The sequence below is a fragment of the Mustela putorius genome, unplaced genomic scaffold, assembly GCF_011764305.1.
Source record: "Mustela putorius furo isolate JIRA1106 unplaced genomic scaffold, ASM1176430v1.1 tig00003972_pilon_pilon_pilon, whole genome shotgun sequence".
Lineage (NCBI taxonomy): Eukaryota > Metazoa > Chordata > Mammalia > Carnivora > Mustelidae > Mustela > Mustela putorius.
In genome coordinates this window covers 117,528-136,281 of record NW_025422115.1, presented here as the reverse complement: position 1 = coordinate 136,281, position 18,754 = coordinate 117,528, and the positions used below count along the sequence as shown (strand labels likewise).

Genomic DNA, 18,754 nt, shown 5'->3' with positions numbered 1-18,754 from the left:
GAGTCCCTGGTGGTGTGGCCCAGCTGCCTGGGCTCTCAAGTCCTGGCTCTTCTCCTTCCTGGGGGTGCTGATGATCCAGGGGTTCTCTGACACTTCTGGGCCTCTGTGGGCAGCTGGTGGAGGAGCAGGAGTAAAAGGGCCTCTTGGGAAAAGCTGGAACATTTGCCTGTTGTGATCACTTTCTTTCTTTAGCTCCTTGAGGCTTCTCTCAGTCAGCACAGCTGCCATCCAGCTTTCCTGAGCTCTCTTTTCATGGAAGAGGATCCCCTTTTGATAGTGCAAGCTATTTTCCTCCAATTCTCTCCTGGTGTCTTCATCGATCTCCTTGTAGAAGTCTCGAGTCTGAGACATGGCCTTGATGTTTCTACGTGTGCAGGAAAGATTCCACTTAATGTCTGCACACTGCTCTTCTGCCTCAGACCATTTTCTCTCAACGGGGCTGATGCATTCTTGATATAATTGAGGCAGAGTTTGAAGCTTCTGTTTCAGCTGCTGAATCTCCTCTTCAAGCTGTGAATTTTCACGCTGCAAAGAGGCCTCCTTGGCTTGAAGATCTGTTATTTGTCCCATAAGCTCCTCATTCATTTGCTTTCCTTCCTGCAATTGTCTGGCTAGTTCCTGCTTTTTCACTTCAGCACTTTGAAGGGACACATTGGAATCAGCATCATCAGTGCAACCCTTCAGATCACCCTCTGACCCATGGATGGGGCCATCATCATTTTCTGTTTCCCTCTTTTCCTCGACCTCACAGTTGACATGACCCAAATGATCTCCAAGGTGAGTGGGCCCGGGGAAGTTCTTCAGCAGGTTTTCACCCACCGGTACTAACTGGCTGACTTTCTCGCTCAGGGCCTGTTGGAATCCTGCGTTTGACTATTCTAGCCTTTCTTTCTCCTGCTCCATTTCTTGGAGTCTCTGCTTCCATCTCGCAGTTTCTTGGGTGAGCTGTTCTGGACTCTGTAGATCAGGAGGGTTTCCATTTAAATCACCCAGGGTTTTCTTCCAAAGCTCTTCTCCATTCTTCTCTGAGGCTTTGAAGATGGGTCTGTCACCAGTCTCTTGAGACGATTTAGAAGGCTGGCACTTCAGTAATTTTTTCAGAAAGTCAACAGTATTCTGAAGAGACAGCCTACAGTGGTTTGTATTTATTGCTGATAAGCACGAGGATTTTAAGGTGGGAAGACTGGCCTCCACCTCGGGCAGACCTTGGGCATCATCAGCTTGTGTCAGCGGTTCCATATTCTGCCTTTCCCACAGACTTCAGTGTGGGTGAAACACCTTTCGCCTGACACCTTCACCCGTCTCAAAATGTGTTGTTTCTTCACTGGCAAAACCAGTATCACAGTTTATACCAGGATCTCCCAGGGAAATCCACAGACCTGAAGCATGTCTCTAGCTTTCAGAAATCACCAGCGGAGGACCACACAGGTGGTCTAGGACCAAGTGGAAAGTGGATCTATGGCAGGCAGGAGGCCATCCATGGCTGTGGAGAGCTCCCTAGCTCTGCCTCAAAAGGCCAGAGTTCTCTGGCCCTCAACTGAAGGCTCAGAACCTTGGGGGGCACTCTACCTCTAAGGTAAACAGTTGCCTGACAACCAGAGCACAGCAGTTGCATTGGGGGATGGGAGGCCAGCCAGCTTCTAGAACACAGTTGCCCTCTAACTTTGCCCTGAAATAAAAAGTGATCTCACTTTTGGCTTCATGCTATGGATGCATTCACATCTTTTCTTATGCATAATTAAAGTAGAATCAAAGGAACATTTTCTTGAGCAGTTGCTATATGCCAGGCATAAAGCTATGACCATCGTCTCATCTCATTTAAAACAGCTTTATGTGATTATTACTATTATCATTATTGTTATTAATTTAATAACAGTAAAAGACGGTAAGAATCAGGGGATTAAATACTTTGCTGCAAAGGCCTTGATACCTAAGAGGTGTAGATTTGAGCTCCACTCTGTTGCAGGAGATGGGAAAGGCGGCCTAATCATGTAGAGATAAGAGTACAGATGCAGGTGTGCCAGGCTTACCACAGCAGTCCCGGATGACCAGGTTCCGGCCTTCCTTCAGGTGGATGGTGAGGAGGTAGGCAAAAGGACTGGGCAGGTTACTCAAGCCATCACTGGCTTCCCCAAACATCTACAAAGACAGAGAAGTAGGTTAAGTCTGCTATTTGGCGATCGAGGGAGAGAATTTCAGAGCTGAAGCAAAACTCACTACAGAGGCAAATCTTCAAGCTGCATCTCCCATCCCCCAAGCTTGATGGCCTGGCTACAATGATTTATTAGCACATCCTTCATGTTTCTCCCCAGTGGGATTTTTTACCAGAAATCCTGATCATATCTTTGCAATCTTAACTCTGTCCCAACATAGTCACCCACGTGGTAAGCCAGTATCTGACATACCCTTAAGCTCAGTGATTTCTGGTAGGATTCTTTCTTCTGGAACTCAAAGGGCAGCCCAGAGGGAGGGAGTAGCACATGCGGATTCCACGTGTGTCCCACAGACATGGGTCCAGACTCAGATGCAAAGCGGCTTCCTCATTTTCTCTCCCTTCCCACCAAACCTTTCCACCCTAGCACACCTCCTCTACCTTTCTGTTCACGACCACACCACCGTCAACCCGGAGCCCACACATCCGTCAGTACATACCCCTCCCATGTCCACATGTGACACACTTTGAGTGCTCTCCCTTTTACTAATTGTCCTCCATTCCCTGCCTCCACTGTGGTGTCTCCTCCACTTACCCTCAATCTTGCTTCCCCTCAATATGGCTCACTTCCCTGTCCAGGAATTCATCAACTCCTACCGGTCACAAGGTCGACTCCATTTCTGAATATTTATTCAATGAATCCAACTAAAGTGTTGAACTAGAACTTTGCACTCTAGCTCAAATTTTTGTCTTTCCAAAGAGAAAGGACAGATAAAGTAATTTATCATTCACTTATTGGACATTCAATTAATCAATTTTGTGGCTGGGTCTCCCTTGACAGCCTTCTTTTGAAAGTTTCCCCCATCCAGGTTTCAAAGCACTTCCGAATGGCTTTGTCTCCTTTACCATCCCACTCAACTGCCTAGCTGCTATTTTTAGAAAAATCGGTCCCAGTCTGACAGATCAATTCACCCTGAATTAATCTTTCCCAGCCATAATGTGCAAGGCTTGCCTTTGTAGGTGGATCTGCTTCGGCGTGCTTTAAAAACAGGCAAAGAAATACAGATCCACACATTTGCTAAGAAATCATGTTTACTCCAGTGTTTGTTTTTAAGGAACATCACTCACAGATTGTTATTCAAATTGTTGGGATGTCAGAGAAGCATTCAGATCACCACTTTCACATAGCTTCTGTAAAAAAAGAAAAAAAATCCCGCTTTCAAAAGGCAAAATGGTATCAGCCTACAGGGATAGATAGCCTTTATCAGGTCATTCGCTTTGAGTCTGCCATCTGCATGGTCAATTTCAAGTGCGCAGGCTGCCTTCCCACAGACATGGCCAGGGTTGGCGATAACAGTTGGATTCAGTAGAGGCCCTCTGGCTACAGCCTCTGCCAACTTAGTCCTCCATCGGAGGATGGACAAGGCTGACTCTGCTCTACCACCAGGCTGCTCTGCCATCTTTCATTAAACCAGGCTCTAGTGGGCAGGCAGCATGAAGTGGGAGCACCTGAGCCCTCCCACCAGGTCCCTCCCACCGCGGGCCTCCCTGGTCCTCTGCAACCAAAGAGAAGTGGGCATATCACATGGCAGAGACCTCGGCTCATCGCTCAGGAGAAAACATTTCAAAATGTGATCTGGAAGACCTTCCTCCCACCTTATCTTCCAGAGTCTGTACAATCCCCAAGCAAAAAAGTAAAAAATGGAATTCTGAACGAAAGCTCAGAATGGGAGGGTGTGGGTTTCCTAACTGAAGATACCTATGAAATGATCCCACAGGGTAAGGAAACGGTCGGTAGTTAGTGTGGGATACAGTAAACATATCCACTGTGCAGGTTTTAGATGCAGATTCAGGGTCCAGGAGAGCTCTTGGACCCCTTGAGGTGTTCTGGGCTGGAGATAAGGACAGCTGTCAGCACAGAAAGGCAGAGTATAAGGGACATGAGTTAACGGTCTTCCCGCATTTTGGATATGTCCCTGCTGGGCTGGTGCCTTAGCCAGGGCTGATTTCTTGTGTGAGAAACATGGGATTTCTCCCTCCAAACAAGGCTGGGTAACTCCAAAGTTTCAAGAAAACTGAGGCAGGCAGTCAACCTGCAAAGACAGCTTTGATGACCATGAACCTTTGAGGGTAGACACTCTGAGGACCAGGAGCACTGTGGTCACTCACTGGGCCTTCTAATCCACAATGCTCATCAGGGACGGCCAAGCACAAGTCAGAGATCCTGCCTGGAGGGTAGGCTACCTTCCAAGACATGAACACACACACACACACACACACACGGCTTGTGTATGTGTGTGTCTCTCTCAAGTAGAGCTTCAGGCAGTAAGAGAATCTGGGTTCCCAAGCAGCAGCCCCCAGGAGATGGGGGGATGTGAGGGTTTACAGACAAGCTGGGGTCCTCTGGTTCATCCCCTCTGCAGGCAGTGACATCATGAAATGCTACAACCAGGCAGAAATGGGCCCTGATCCCAGGATGGCCTGAAGCATCACACATCCTCCCCACTTAGAACGGAAGCCCCATGGCTCCTGCATCTGTGGTTCTCACACAGGCCTCTTTCTCCACCCATCCCAGCCCTGATGTCCCTTGACTGTGTATATAATTCATCTTCTCATTCATTCATCACGATCACAAGAGTGATTTCAGACACTTCATCCTTTCCCCTAGGCTCCCAGCACCACAGCCACTAGAGGCCCCTGGCCCTGGAAGAACCACCGCTGCCCAGACAGGAAAGAATCCCCAACCCTGTGTGTGGGAGACCTGTTAGTAGACCGAAAGGGAGGCACCAGCAGGGCCTTCACTAGTCACCCTCCTCTCTGGCTCTTCATACTTCCCTTGTTGCTCTATGTAAAAACACATCCTAGGGTGTGTGGACAGGACTATCTGAAGACTGCATTAGGAAGACAATCAGAATCTCACTCTACTCCCCCAATTTCAATGTTTGCCCTCATGCCTTTTACACTGCACACTATTATTTCCTGGAAGCTTAGCAACTCTTCTGCCTGATTTACAAAGCCAAGAGAGACCAGACACATCTTCACGGGCAGAACCAACAAAAAACATCTCCTGTATGATCCTCTGCAGCCTGAAGACCCACTGGTAATGTCTCCCATTTTGCAGTCCCACAAACCTATCACAAACCTACCAGTGTTGGGCTCAAAGTTTCCATTCAGAGTACACAGTTACTAGCCAAAGATCCAAAGATTGTGGTGGCCCAGAATCTTCTATCACCAAGGAGAATGGTGGACGGATAGGGGCTTTAAAGCATCACCCCTCAGGGGGCACACCCAACATACTCTCCCCCAAACTGGCCTCTGCTTAATGATAACATTAATTAAGGGACAAAATGAGTCCACACAACCACCGTCACTTACACGCTATCAAACATGAGCACAGCGCTCTTACTCAAATATGTGACAAGTCTTCCACTTACAACAACATGGAAATTAAATGTGAAGAATGACATTAATTCAATATTATGGCTGGTTTTACTCACAGAAAAGTCACAGAACTTAAAGTTATGGTTCCCACAGCCACCGTAACTGTCACACACCATATATACACACCAACGAAGGAAAGTGATCACATAAAGAAGAGCAGAAATGCTACATAGGCACTGAGGACCAAGTTACGGCCGCTGGAGGACACATAACCTTGACTATTCCCTTCCATTCTTCATAGAGACAAAGGTATTATCCACTGAGTAGAAGTTAAATGATTTCACTTGTTTGTAAACCTAGTAACTGCATCAATGAGTTCTTCTTTAAAAAGAGCACAGTTATGACTTTCCTCATAGGAATCCCTGGTATCCCACAATCACGAGGATATATTGTTGATGTTCTCAACAAGCATAATCAAGCACTCTGTTTTTTATTTGACTTTTGAAAAGTTAACACACAAAAATTGTTGTGTGCAGCATTACAATTTTTAAGCCATGTATAGATTTGTGGGACCATGACAACAATCAGGACAGAACAGTTCTGTTCCCTGATAGCACTCATTCATTCAAGCCCACTGGGGTTCAGCCTGTCTTCCCCATGTAGTTTCACCTTTTCCAGAATATCCTGCACATGGATTCATACCGTATGCAAACATGACATCTGACATATTTCACTCAACACAATGCCTTTGAAACCCATCCACGTGGTCCTCTGCATAAATCATTTAAATTAAACCTTTTTCATTGCTGAATCGTATTCCACTGAATACATGAGTCGTAATTTATCCAACAAGTATGGTTTTCAAACCTTTCAACCAAATGATTTCCAAGGACTCAGGGAAAGATAAATAATTTTGAATACCATGAGCACTAAACAGTTTACTATGACAGGGGCACTTTGGGGGTTCAGTAGGTTAAGTGTCCAGCTGTTGATTTCAGCTCAGGTCATGATCTCAGGGTTGTGAAACTGAGCCTCACATCAGGCTCTGAACAGGGCATGGAGTCTGTTTATGATTCTTTCTCTTCTTCTCCCTCTGTTCCATCCCACCTCACCACTTATGCATTCTCTCTCTCAAAAAAAAAAAAAAAAAAAGAAAGAATAAAAGAAAGAAAAAAGAAAAACGTTTAATATGACAAAACAGTCTAATTACATAGAAACATTAAAAAATATAGCACCAACATTTTAGCATAAAAACTAGTATAAGGTTAGCCAGCTCTCACACAACTCTCATTGCTGCTTTTTGGGTGAGTGGTTTTGTGCTTTTGGTTTGGTTTGGTTTTTTTTGTTTGTTTGTTTTTGTTTTTGTTTTTTTTAATTTTTTAAAGATTTTATTTATTTATTTGACAGACAGAGATCACAAGTAGGCAGAGAGGCAGGCAGAGAGAGAGGAGGGGAAGCAGGCTCCCTGCTGAACAGAGAGCCCGACGCGGGGCTCGATCCCAGGACCCCGGGACCACCACCTTGGCTGAAGGCAGAGGCTTAACCCACTGAGCCACCCAGGTGCCCCGGTTTGGTTTGGTTTTTAAAGACACAGACTTTGCATTGGTATTTCCTTATACCTAAATAGAAATTGGTAGGAAGGTACTATATTTTGCATTCTCTTTAGTTGAGAGTCCTCTATCTGCAAGAATGCAGGTTTATTAAAATTCAGCACGATATGGGAAGAAATGAGCATGGATGGGCCAATGATACAAAAAAGAAAATCTCCCCTACTCACTCACCAAGGATCTTAAGAGCAAAACACAGATGAGAGTAACCATCTTCCTTTTGTGTGTGCAAAGTGTGATCTTGTACAAATACCCCCTCCCATGGGGCTCATCGAACGCTCTCACCATGAAGCACACACAGGAAGCCAAATTATAAACCATGTAAACAATCGCTGGGCATTTAAACCTCAATACAAGGAGACATAAACCCACATCCCGAAAAGCTAAGTGAGTAAAACGCTGGCTGAGAAGAGCACTTCTACAGTGTCTGAACAACACTCAAGAGTACGTCAGTATAGCAAAGAGTACATGGATACAGATTTACTTAATGACCATACCCGCATCTAGGTTCCCGAGAATCGGGACACTCTGGATGGCAGCGTTCATACACACAAACACCTACCAGACAAAGAAAGTAGCAAAATGCATGAAGGAGATGGGATGGCTGGACAGACCCCAATGTAGACCCTGGATACAGTGACAGATTCAAAACAACACACGTGGTGATGAGAAGACAAAATTAAGACGTCGGTTGAGAAAAATTCAGGTCTACGAAATGGCTGAGTTTATGCCTGTTAAATTTGTACACAACTTTTCAAGGGGCTATTGACTGTACAATCGTTGGCTACCTATTTAATTCCCCCCCACACACTCCCAAGATTGTTCTCTTTGATTACCCCGGGATACTGAGATGAGAAGTAGAAGTCACACATGCGTGCATGTGTGTGTGTGTGTGTGTGTGTGTGTGCACGCATGTGTACATACATATATGCTCTATTCAATCACATGTCAGTATAAAGCAGTGGTCAGCAACGTCCAACCCACCACTTGTTTCTACAGATAAGGTTTAAACGTTGGAACACAGTCCTATCTATTCATTGACATGTTTATCTATGGCTGATCTCACGATACCCTATCGGGGCTGGGATGTTGCGACAGAGGCTTGTGGGCCACAAAGCTAGACATATTTATTATCTAGCCCTTTGTGGAAAAAGTTTGCCAACCCGTGGTATAATCAACCTTTCTTTTCACACTCAGTATATCTGTCCACTCACCTTGCACGCACTGTTTTCACCAGCAGGTAGCTTAAAAGAATAATGGTCCCCTTTACACTTTTTTAGCACTTTGTAATTTACAAATACACACATGCTTCTGTTAAGGACCCATAGGCTGTCATCAGTATCTCCGATGTACGAATAAGGAAGCCGAAGTGAACAGGATAATTGGTTGCTGAAGGGAAATTAAAGAGTTAGGCTTTTACTGGAGTGTCCTGGGTCCTCCACTCTTTTCACTGTGCCCAGATCCAGGAGAATCCAAAATTAGAATGCCCAGCTCTGTGCGGGGGAGACGAGACTTGGGAGTCAGAAAGACCTGATTTCGAATCCTACTTGTTCTACTTCCTATCTTTGGATTCTTGCACAATTTACTTAAAATTCAAGACATGAGAACATCTCCAAAAGGGCCGAAAAAGATACTTACTTTACAGATTATTTGGAGAAAAATTAATTCATTGAAAGGCTGTCTCTGGGCCAGACACTTTACTAGGCTGCTTGTATGTAGAGGGAACCAAACAGATGTGGTCCCATGAGATAATACTCTTATATTGTACCAAGCACAGGTCCTTATATGTAACCTCTCAGAAAGCGATACTGGTGTGGCCTTTCTGTTAGTATTGCTGTCTTACTAGTATGATTGTTATTAAGGTGGGGGATGTGTTTAGGAAGACTGGAGGAAAAAGCTCAATGAAGGTGGTCAGCCAACCAAGTCCCTTCCTTCATTCCAACCATCCCTTTCCCTCTGATACTTTCATCACAACAGAGCTAGAGGGCTGGTAATAAAGTCTCAGGACAGTGCCCCCACCCCTTCCAAGCACAGCTCATTGACCTGTGCATGCTTCCTCCATGGCTCTTCTCCAAGGCAAAGCTTCTACTTACTGCTATTCCCAGGGTCTAGAGCAGGTGTTATAAGCACCACCTGTATACTACTTACCCCTGCCTGTGAGCAACACCATTATTGAGCCCAAAGGGATCCTTCTTAGCCCATTCTTTGGTACCCCCAGGTAGCCCTATGGTCTCGCAAGCTTGCCCAACAGAAAAGGAAAGCCCACATGACACACACAGCCTCCAAAGTAACTCACATCCCCAACCACTGTCCCCTCACACTGCTGCCCTGCTATTCCTGAATCACACCAGGCACTCCTCTGCCTTCCTGGAGCCTGTACACTTACTCTTCTCTCCTCTAGAGAAGCTCTTTCTCCAGGCACCAACACACCTGAATTCCTTGCCTCCTCTAGGTCTTTGGGTAAATGTGACCAGCCCAGAAGAGGTCTTTCTGGACTTCTCTGTTCAAGCACTCCCAATCACCTTCTCTGCTTTGTTTTTCTCTATTACACCTGGCCCTCTCTGAACATATCTGTAGCCTGCCCCCATTGGGACCAGGATGAGATCTCCACGAGATAGTGGATGTTTCTTCGGTTGACGGTTGTGTTCCTGGTGTCTACAGCAGCATCTGCACGTAGTAGGCACTCAACAGAGGAGAAAGGAGGGAGGAAAGAAGAAGAAAGAGGCCAACCCCACAAAAGACCCTGGAACACGGCTGACGTGCCTCTCTTGTGGACATGGTGATGGTGAGGAATGATTCTGGAGATAAATCACTAACAGTACAGAACATGTAACTGAGAGGTAGAGAAATTAATGTACCTGTTCAGTTGTGCCAGCTGTAAGCTAGTTCCTCTGTACTGCTTTGTCACTGTGTTTCTCTGTGGTCACAAAACTGAAGCTCTGTGGTTGCCTAGTAGTGTTTCTGGAAACCTCCCAATAAGGTAAGGTACTTCTCTAAACCACTCAACTCATCTGCATAAGCTAGCACCAAAGCTAGTTATTTAAAACTTCAACTGCCAAATAAAATGTCAGGAAATCCCCAGTGGGTGACTACATGGACAATGTGGTGGTAGGAGGCAATAATCCTTTCATTCAGGAGTATTAGTCGCTGAGTACGACAATAAGGCCATTCAACCACTATAATTATCCTCGCCTTTAAAAGGGCACAGTGGACACACAAAAATAACTACCTTCCTTCGAGGGGCACCTGGGTGGCTCAGTCGACTGAGCGCCCACCCGGCTCTTGATTTTGGCTCAGGACATGATCTCAGGGTGCTGGGATCAAACCCTGCATTGGGGGTTCCGCACTCAGCATGGAGTCTCCTGGAGCTTCTCTCTCTCTCTCTCCATCTTCCCTTCCCCCTGCTTGTGTGAGCTCTCTCTCTAAAATAAATAAATCTTAAAAAAGAAAAACCTCCCTTTGACTACCAACTTTTTTAGATCAGCGGCTCTGAGTCGTCTCATTTCCAAACTCCTGATGTACACAGAGTTTTGCACTTGGATTCAGACAGTCCTGGATTTAGCTCCTGACTCTAACACCAGCTTGATGATGTTAGGTAAGTCATTAAACCTTCTGGGCCCTCATTTCATTCTGGGAAATGTAATGGTAGAAACCACTATAATAACTAATAAATACAAACATAATATGCAAACCATGTCAGGTGCTTGTGCCCTCAACCTATTTCTGAGCTAAGAGCCTTTCATTTTTTTTTTTTTTTGGCCTTAAAATTTTGCATGAAACTCAGCAACTTGGCTTATTCCCTCCCTAAGTTGGAGCGGATATGCCCTCCCTCTTGAGGACCTTTCCTGACCACCTGCTACATGACTCCTCCCCACTCACCTTGCCCAGTGATCCAGCATGATCAGGGGCCGGGACCACCTCAGATCTTCATCATTGTCTTTGAGAAATCTGGGCCTATGCTCAACTCCATCAACACCAAGGAGGGGAACCAGTGGCAACTTTCCGTATTTTCCAAATACCGGACTTTATAAAGCAGAAGAGAGTATCTTATAAAATGAGTACCAGGGAAGGAAGTGAGAAGAACAAAGGCAAGGGGGAAAAAAAAAAAGAAGAAAAAAGAAGCTACTTTACCCCTGGGTCTCCTTAACTGTATTTAACCTGACACTTAGGGATTCCTTTAGAGCCCACCCTCCCCCCCCCAGGCCTACACGTATCACCACCTTCCCCAACCCAGCGGAAATTCATGCAGCCCCACAGTACCTAGCATGGCCTGTAGCTTGAAAATCAGCTGTGGAGAAACATGAGTCAATATATTTCACGTAAGGGCCTCTGGGTGGTTCAGTTCGTTGAGTGTCCAGCTCTTGGTTTTAGCTCAGGTCATGATCTCAGAGTCATGACACTGAACCCCATGCAGGTCTCCACGCTCAACATGCAGAATCTGCTTGAGATTCTTTCTCTCCCTCTCCTTCTTCCCACCACTTAAATAATTAAATATTTTAAAATGTGTGTGTGTGTGTGTGTGTGTATTTTTTCCCACATAAATGAGATGTGCAGAAAGCTGGAATGGAAAGAAAAAAAGGTATGGTGTCTGTTCCTCAGGAGTTCCAAGTCTAATAAGAAATGCCAACTTCAAGGGGCGCCTGGGTGGCTCAGTGGGTTAAAGCTTCTGCCTTTGGCTCAGATCATGATCCTAGGTTCCTGGGATCGAGTCCCGCATCAGGCTCTCTGCTCAGCGAAGCCTATTTCCTCCTCTCTCTCTGCCTGCATCTTTGCCTACTTGTGATCTCTGTATGTCAAATAAATTTTTTAAAAATCTTAAAAAAAAAGAGAGAGAGAGATGCCAACTTGTAAACAACCAATGAAAATACAAAATGGTGGAGGGGTTTGGCAATAAAAAAAGGTGCCCTTTACCACCTCATATCCCCAAGTTTTGGTGATGACAGCAAGCAAGATAAAACTGTAAGACCACCTTTCATCCATCAGAGGCCAGACATAAAAAGTCATGTAAAGGAGACAATCTGGTTGCCGGGCAACCATGTGAAGTTCTCAGCCTGACTGAAAGTGATAATTACACAGCTAATCAAATAGTGTGTCAATCCAAAAGAGGACAAGGTCATGAAAGAAGACCTGGATGAATGTTTGGACTTAGTCCTGAACCCTATGGAGGGAAGAGAGAGCCCAGCCCACAGGACTCTAAGAACCTTGGCCTCATGGCCTAGGCAGGTTGGCATGTGGGCATCATGTCATTGGCCCAAGCCAACAAAATGTGAGTATGTCAAGTCCTCATTCGGAATTTTCGGAATTCAATCACTATTGGGAGATGGATGGCTATCTACACCATTCAGTGCAGAACCTATCCATTCTCTTCTCAGGGATTTGAGTCCACAAAACAGTCTCCTGATTCTATGTGACTTGTAATGCAGGCTGACTTCAGGGAGCCAATACACCCAACAGGCTCTCCAAAGTATTTCTAGGCCCTGATATAATTATTGCTCACTCCCCTTTAATGAAGTTGATGCTCATTATGATTTGACTTCCCAAATAACTTGACAATAATGACACAGTGAGCTGTTTATATCAAAATAAATATGAGAGTCTACATAGTATTTCATTCTCATTGCATATGAGTCACCATTTGTAATTTCTAGCTCAGTCTCATGGGTATTGGGTTATCATGAGGTGGTACTCTGAGCCAGATGGCCAGTGGACAGTTAATACAGGTCTTGGAAGCTAATGATCTTCTCAGGGTCTTACTCAGTGACACCTTTGCCGACTACCCATTTGCCTTCCCTTCCCTACTCCCTCTATTTGCTCCAAACCCTTTCTCCCTCTACAGATTTCTAGAGAAAGCAGAATGAGGTTAGTGTTCCATGACAGCAAAAGTGACATGCTGTGTAAACAAAGGTAGGGGAAAGATACAGATTATATATAGTCAGGAAACCCTGACAGGGAAAAGAAATTTTCAGCTGGGCTTTGAAGGATTGAGAGAATTTATGTGAGAGGAGAAGACAGATGTGAGATGGGTCACTGAAGATTACAGAGACCATGAGAAGCAAGGAAAGGGGAACAGTCTAACATCATTTCATGTCATTTCACGGGTGCCACCCGGTGCATAATGGTGATGTTGCCAAGAAACAAATGTTTGTATCTGTGAGAGCACTTCAGAGAGACAGAATTCTGCCAGAACCAGTTGTGATCAGGTTTCTGTGGACTATCCAGTGTGGTATGAATCTGGGACCCAAGAGAAAAGTCTGGAGAATCCTCTTCCAGCAAATGCATCCTTTATTCTAAAATGACTTTCTTCCACTTTGGTCTTAGGGATGGTTGAGCACGACAGTGAGACTGTTCCATACTTGATTATTTCAGACTTCCATGTGGCCTCTACATTCTCACATCCCTTTTTCCTCTTCCCTCTTAATTTTATTCTTTGCTTTCTCATTCCATTTCGCCTAAATGTAAGCCCACGCCTCACTTCATTGCTGACCCTGACAGGAGTGGGGAAAAAACTGGAAGACACTCAGCCAACATCATTATCTGGGGTGTTATCCCACTGCTGTAGCTTCAGCCTTGAAGTTGTCCTTGGACATAAAACATGGGAGACAAACATCAATGGGTACTTGAACCACAGATGTTCCTTGCTTTACCCCTCCCTGCTCTGGAAAGCTATAGATAATATCAGCCACACCAAGAATACTCAGCAAACATCTTATTGTCCTTGTGGTACCCCAATATGGTGGAAGGAGCTAAAAGGGGGATAGACAGAGCAATGCACTTGACCACATGTGATCCCATAGGCCTGACAAGCTACAGCCCAGTCCACGCCAATCCTTTCTTCCCTCCTCATTGCTTCTCCCATTCCATGAGAGTGATAGTAACCTGTCTATTATTCATTCAGGAAGAAAAGAGATAACCTGTATCCTAGAGACAGATTCACCAACCCCCAAACTCACATGACATGGATTCGCCAGAACTTCCATCTTCATTGAAAAAAAGACAGAAGAACACATTCAGATTTAAGGCTAGTATCATACTTGGGCTGAAAAGTCTATACCTGTCTAAATCTCTCTGTTTTCAGTGAAATCATATAGATAAAAATTTCATTTACAGTATGTTTCTTTCTAAAAAATCCTAAACGAATAAACAAAGAAATTCTGACTTTAATGAAATTATAAACTGAAGAGTACTTACAACAAAGACACTGATAAAAACTGTATGAACCTGAATGGATACATTACTATCGTTGATTTCCTCATATGTAAATAGTGATTGAGCACATGCTCTGTGTCAGGCACACAGTAAGGCCCCAAGAAAACAAATACAAATTAGACATGACTCCTTTAGACCTACCCACAGACCAAATTACACAGCCTAGTGGGGAAGATAAGCAAGGGAGTGGTAACTTCTATACCATGTAATAAATTTTAGATCCTCGGGTAGTTGGAGAAGCCCACTCAATATGGTGGAAGGGAGCTCAAAAGGGGGATAGACAGAGCAATGCACTTGACCACATGTGATCCCATAGGCCTGATTAGCTATAGCCCAGTCCCGCCATCCTCTGCAAACAAAGCAGATACGTAGTACGCAAGTGACCATGGGTGGATCAGTCTCAGTTTCTACTTTGCATGTCCTAGGATAGGAAAATAGAAGCAGATTTGTATTCAAAAAAGAGGTTTAGAGACACCTGGCTGGCTCAGCTGATGAAGCACATAACTCTTAATCTCAGGGTTGTGGGTTCGAACCTCAGATTCAGGGCACGGATGACTTCAAAATAAAATATTAAAAAAAGAATTTGCTTTCTTCTCATGGGTGAGTTAAAAATAAAATTACTTAAATTATTCCAAGAGTTTTGCATTTAGCCCAGAGAAGAGAAAATAACCACTACCGACCATCCATTTACCATCCATAAACAGCCCCTCAACACAGACCACCCTTCCTAGCACACATCACACCGGAAAGTTCCTCAAACACCTATGTCTGGAGCAGCAAAATGCTCACCACCTCCTAACTACCCCACTCACACTTCAAGTTGTGTCCACCATATTTCCTCACCCATCAAATCTATGCCAGCTTGGGCAGGCCCTCACGTCCTGTCACAAAGTGTGTCCGTCCCCACGCACTGATATCCTCCAACCACCAGGCTGCCAAGAGGCAAGGCTTAGATGTTTTGCACAGACAGTTCCAATATCTTCTTGCCTCTTAAGATTCCTTTAGAGCTACACAAAGCTGTCTCTTAATACCTCATAACTTAAAGGCAGGGTTACTTTCCTAACCATCGCTATTTCTAGTCACGACCTTTATGGTGCCTGAGTTAGAGTAGGTACTCGAATATTTATAGTCAGCAAAACAACTTCACGGCATTAACCTAAAAAAAAAAAAAAAAAATTCCAGGGCCACCTGGGTGGCTCAGTTAAGTGTCTGTTTCTTGGTTTCTGCTTAGGTTCTGATATCAGGGTCCTAGGATTGATCCCCACGTCAGGCTCCCCACTCAGCGGCAGTCTGCTTGTCCCTCTCCCCCACTCCTCCCTCCATGCTCCTGCTTTCTCTCTCTCTCTCCCTCATAAATAAAAATAAAATCTTTTTTAAAAAAGTAATCATGGGCGCCTGGGTGGCTCAGTGGGTTAAGCCTCTGCCTTCGGCTCAGGTCATGATCTCAGGGTCCTGGGATCGAGCCCCACATCCGGCTCTCTGCTCAGCAGGGAGCCTGCTTCCCCCTCTCTCTCTGCCTGCCTCTCTGCCTACTTGTGATCTTTGTCTGTCAAGTAAATAAATAAAATCTTAAAAAAAAAAAGTAATCTTAAAAGAATTCTAATCCGAGAGTGTTAGCCTATCAAAGCCAAAAAAAACCACACATTTTCTTCTGATCAGTTAATAATGTAACAAGAAGGTAAACTTCAGTATCCAATTCTACATTGGACATAATTACCCCCTTCACACTGAACTATAAATTATGAATTATGTTTAATAATTCACCTGATTTATATTTTGATTACTGGAAAAACATATTTCAAATTTATAAACAATGGTAAAAACTGCAACATGGTTACAAAAAGAATTTCATAAAAGTAAGTGGTAAGGAGAAAGATAGTTAAATGATTGAATGGTTAATCATGACTTATCATCAAGTTTCCAAAGGAATCTGGTCACAATGTACTCCAGATATCCAAGATCCATTCCATAATGACACCCAAATATATGACACAATTAAATATAAATATATGACACCCCAATATATAACAGTCTTTGGTTAAATAAAAAAATTTGGTTGAATAACAAAAATCCCAGTTGAAGATCCAGGTTTGTATGCAATTATAACAAAAACTTAGAGTCTCCACAAAAAAAATTCACTTCTTCCCTCAAAGCTGCAACCTACTTTAGTGTCATTGATAGGGAACTAAAAAAAAAAAAAAAAAAAAAAAAAAAAAAAACTGATTAAACCAGTCACCATGATTTACTAATCTGGGGACTGAATTTATATTAAACGTGTTCTAGATAGACAAGATTTTCTCATAATTGTATTTGGCTATTTTATCTCATCAAAATACTAAAGCATTAAAAAATCAATGAAACCATAAGAATTTGCATCCTTCAGGTTTTTTTTTAGAGAATGCAAGTGAAGCTGTCCACAGGCAAACATGCACACGTGGTTCACAAGCACACACAAATGCACACACATACAAGTGAGACTGGAGCAAGTTCAAACCCTCTGACAGTCAAACGGAGACACACATTCATACATTTCTTAGGAAGATGAATATGCAGGGGTCCCTGGGTGGCTCAGTCAGTTAAGCGACTGCCTTCGGCTCAGGTCGTGATCCCAGGGTCCTGGGATCAGGCCCCATGTCAGGTTCCATGCCCAGCAGGCGAGTCTGCTTCTCCCCCTCTCTCTGCTCATTCTCTCTCTCTTTCAAATAAATAAATAAAATCTTTTTTTTTTTAAAACAAATCAGTTTATTCTCTGATAGTTTTTGAAGTCAGAAATCTGAACTAGGTCTCCATAAGCTAAAATCACTGTCTGCATAGGAGAGTTCATTCTGGAAGTCTGGGGAGACTATGTTTTCTTTTCTATCCTAGCCTTAGAGCCACCTGTACTCGATGGTTCATGTGTCCTTCATTTACCTTAAAAGCCAGCAAGAGGACATCCAAAGATTGTACTTTGACTCCACGTCTTCAACCTCCCTCTTCCACATTTGAGGAACACTTTTGATCTATTTTATTTAATTTTTTTTTTAATTTTTATTTTTTTTAAATTTTTTAAATTTCTTTTCAGTGTTCCAGAATTCATTGTTTACGCACCACACCCAGTGCTCCATGCAATACGTGCCTTTCATAATACCACCACCAGGCTCACCCAACCTCCCGCCCCTCCAAAACCCTCAGATTGTTTTTCAGAGTCCACAGTATTTCATGGTTCATCTTTTTTTTAAAGGAATACTAACATGCATTTTTGTCTACCTTAACACTGAGCAGTGGTGGAGACACACACACACACTTAAAGCAAAAAGTTCGAGGAAAAGTTATGCTCTTAATTTCTTTGCCAGGAACATGGAAAAAGGAAAACTCATCCAATAGGGCTTTTAATGCCTTAAAGTATCCCAGAGAGGTTATTTGTAATAGTTTTAAAATACATAGAGGCCAACCCTAAAACGAATGGGAACAGTGGGTGCAATCAATATTACCTGAATTCAAATTCTTATAAATGACATTCTCTCCATCCAAGCGAACCACAAAAATAACTCCAAACCAAATCTTCCAAGGGCAAGGAGTACACATAGAAAGGAGAAAAACAGAAGAAGGAGCAGGAAAGTGCCCAGCCCTGGTCTCACCTCTGGCTCTTCCAGGGCCTCGTCTCCAGCCGGCGTCTTCTGCAGCAGATCCAGGATGCCATTGCTAGAAGGCCTCCTGTCCTCGGCGGGAGAGGCATAGGACTCCTCGGAGTCTGTTTCTACCACACGGAGGTAGCCGGCTTCTTCCTGGCTCCAGTCCAATTCCTCCACAGACTGTTTCAAGGAGCTACTGCTGCTCTTGGGCAAGATCCCCGCCATCGACAGGCTGCTGGGCACTGAGGTGTACAATGACTGGGGCCCAGAGTAAGGCCTGCCCTCTGGGGCCAAGGCCTCAGCCTCCAAGAGGTCAGGGACAGAGAGGCTGAGGCGGCGGTCCAGGGAACGCCTTGCCCGTAGGTCTAAGGGCTTGTTTGGGTTCTTTTTCACCCTCCTCTTGCTCAGGTTGATTAACAAAGGCCTGTTCCACTGTTTCAAAGAGCCCCAGACAGACGGTTTATCCTCCATGGCTGCCTGAAGACCCAGGAAGTCACTCCATGAGAGAGCTCCTCTGTGTGGGAAACAACCACAGCGGCTCCTAGAAAACACCATGTGAGGAGAGAGAACACAAATGAGCCTTCTCGGTAGTATCTAAGCACATCGAAGTGTAAGATGTGACTGGAAAATCTCACACGTTCCACTAAGAGACTGAGATGGAAACATTTTTTTGGTAATGTTTACAAATATTTTTAAAGCATTTTTTAAAAGATTTTATTTATTTATTTGACAGAGATCACAAGTAGGCAGAGAGGCAGGCAGAGAAAGAGGGAAGAGGAAGCAGGCTCCCTCCTGAG

At 44.2% G+C, this 18,754-nt stretch overlaps 1 protein-coding gene across 1 annotated transcript; it reads right to left on the bottom strand.

Annotated features, from left to right (window-relative positions):
- Positions 1-3,286: 3,286 nt before the first annotated feature.
- LOC123389333 (multiple C2 and transmembrane domain-containing protein 2-like) lies at positions 3,287-18,482 on the bottom strand. Its single transcript, XM_045070857.1, has 2 exons — positions 17,964-18,482; positions 3,287-3,343 (listed from the first exon to the last, which is right to left on the bottom strand). Exons 1-2 carry the CDS (start codon positions 18,426-18,428, stop codon positions 3,287-3,289), a joined length of 522 nt encoding a protein of 173 aa, XP_044926792.1. The 5' UTR covers positions 18,429-18,482.
- Positions 18,483-18,754: the final 272 nt, after the last annotated feature.

Bases quoted from the DNA above. Each gene is read 5' to 3' on its own strand.
- LOC123389333 (XM_045070857.1), bottom strand. From the start codon at position 18,428: ATGGAGGATAAACCGTCTGTCTGGGGCTCTTTGAAACAGTGGAACAGG. The intron at 3,344-17,963 runs GTGAGACCAGGG...CTTTTTTTACAG, and splicing joins AGGCCCTGGAAGAGCCAGAG to AAGCTATGTGAAAGTGGTGA.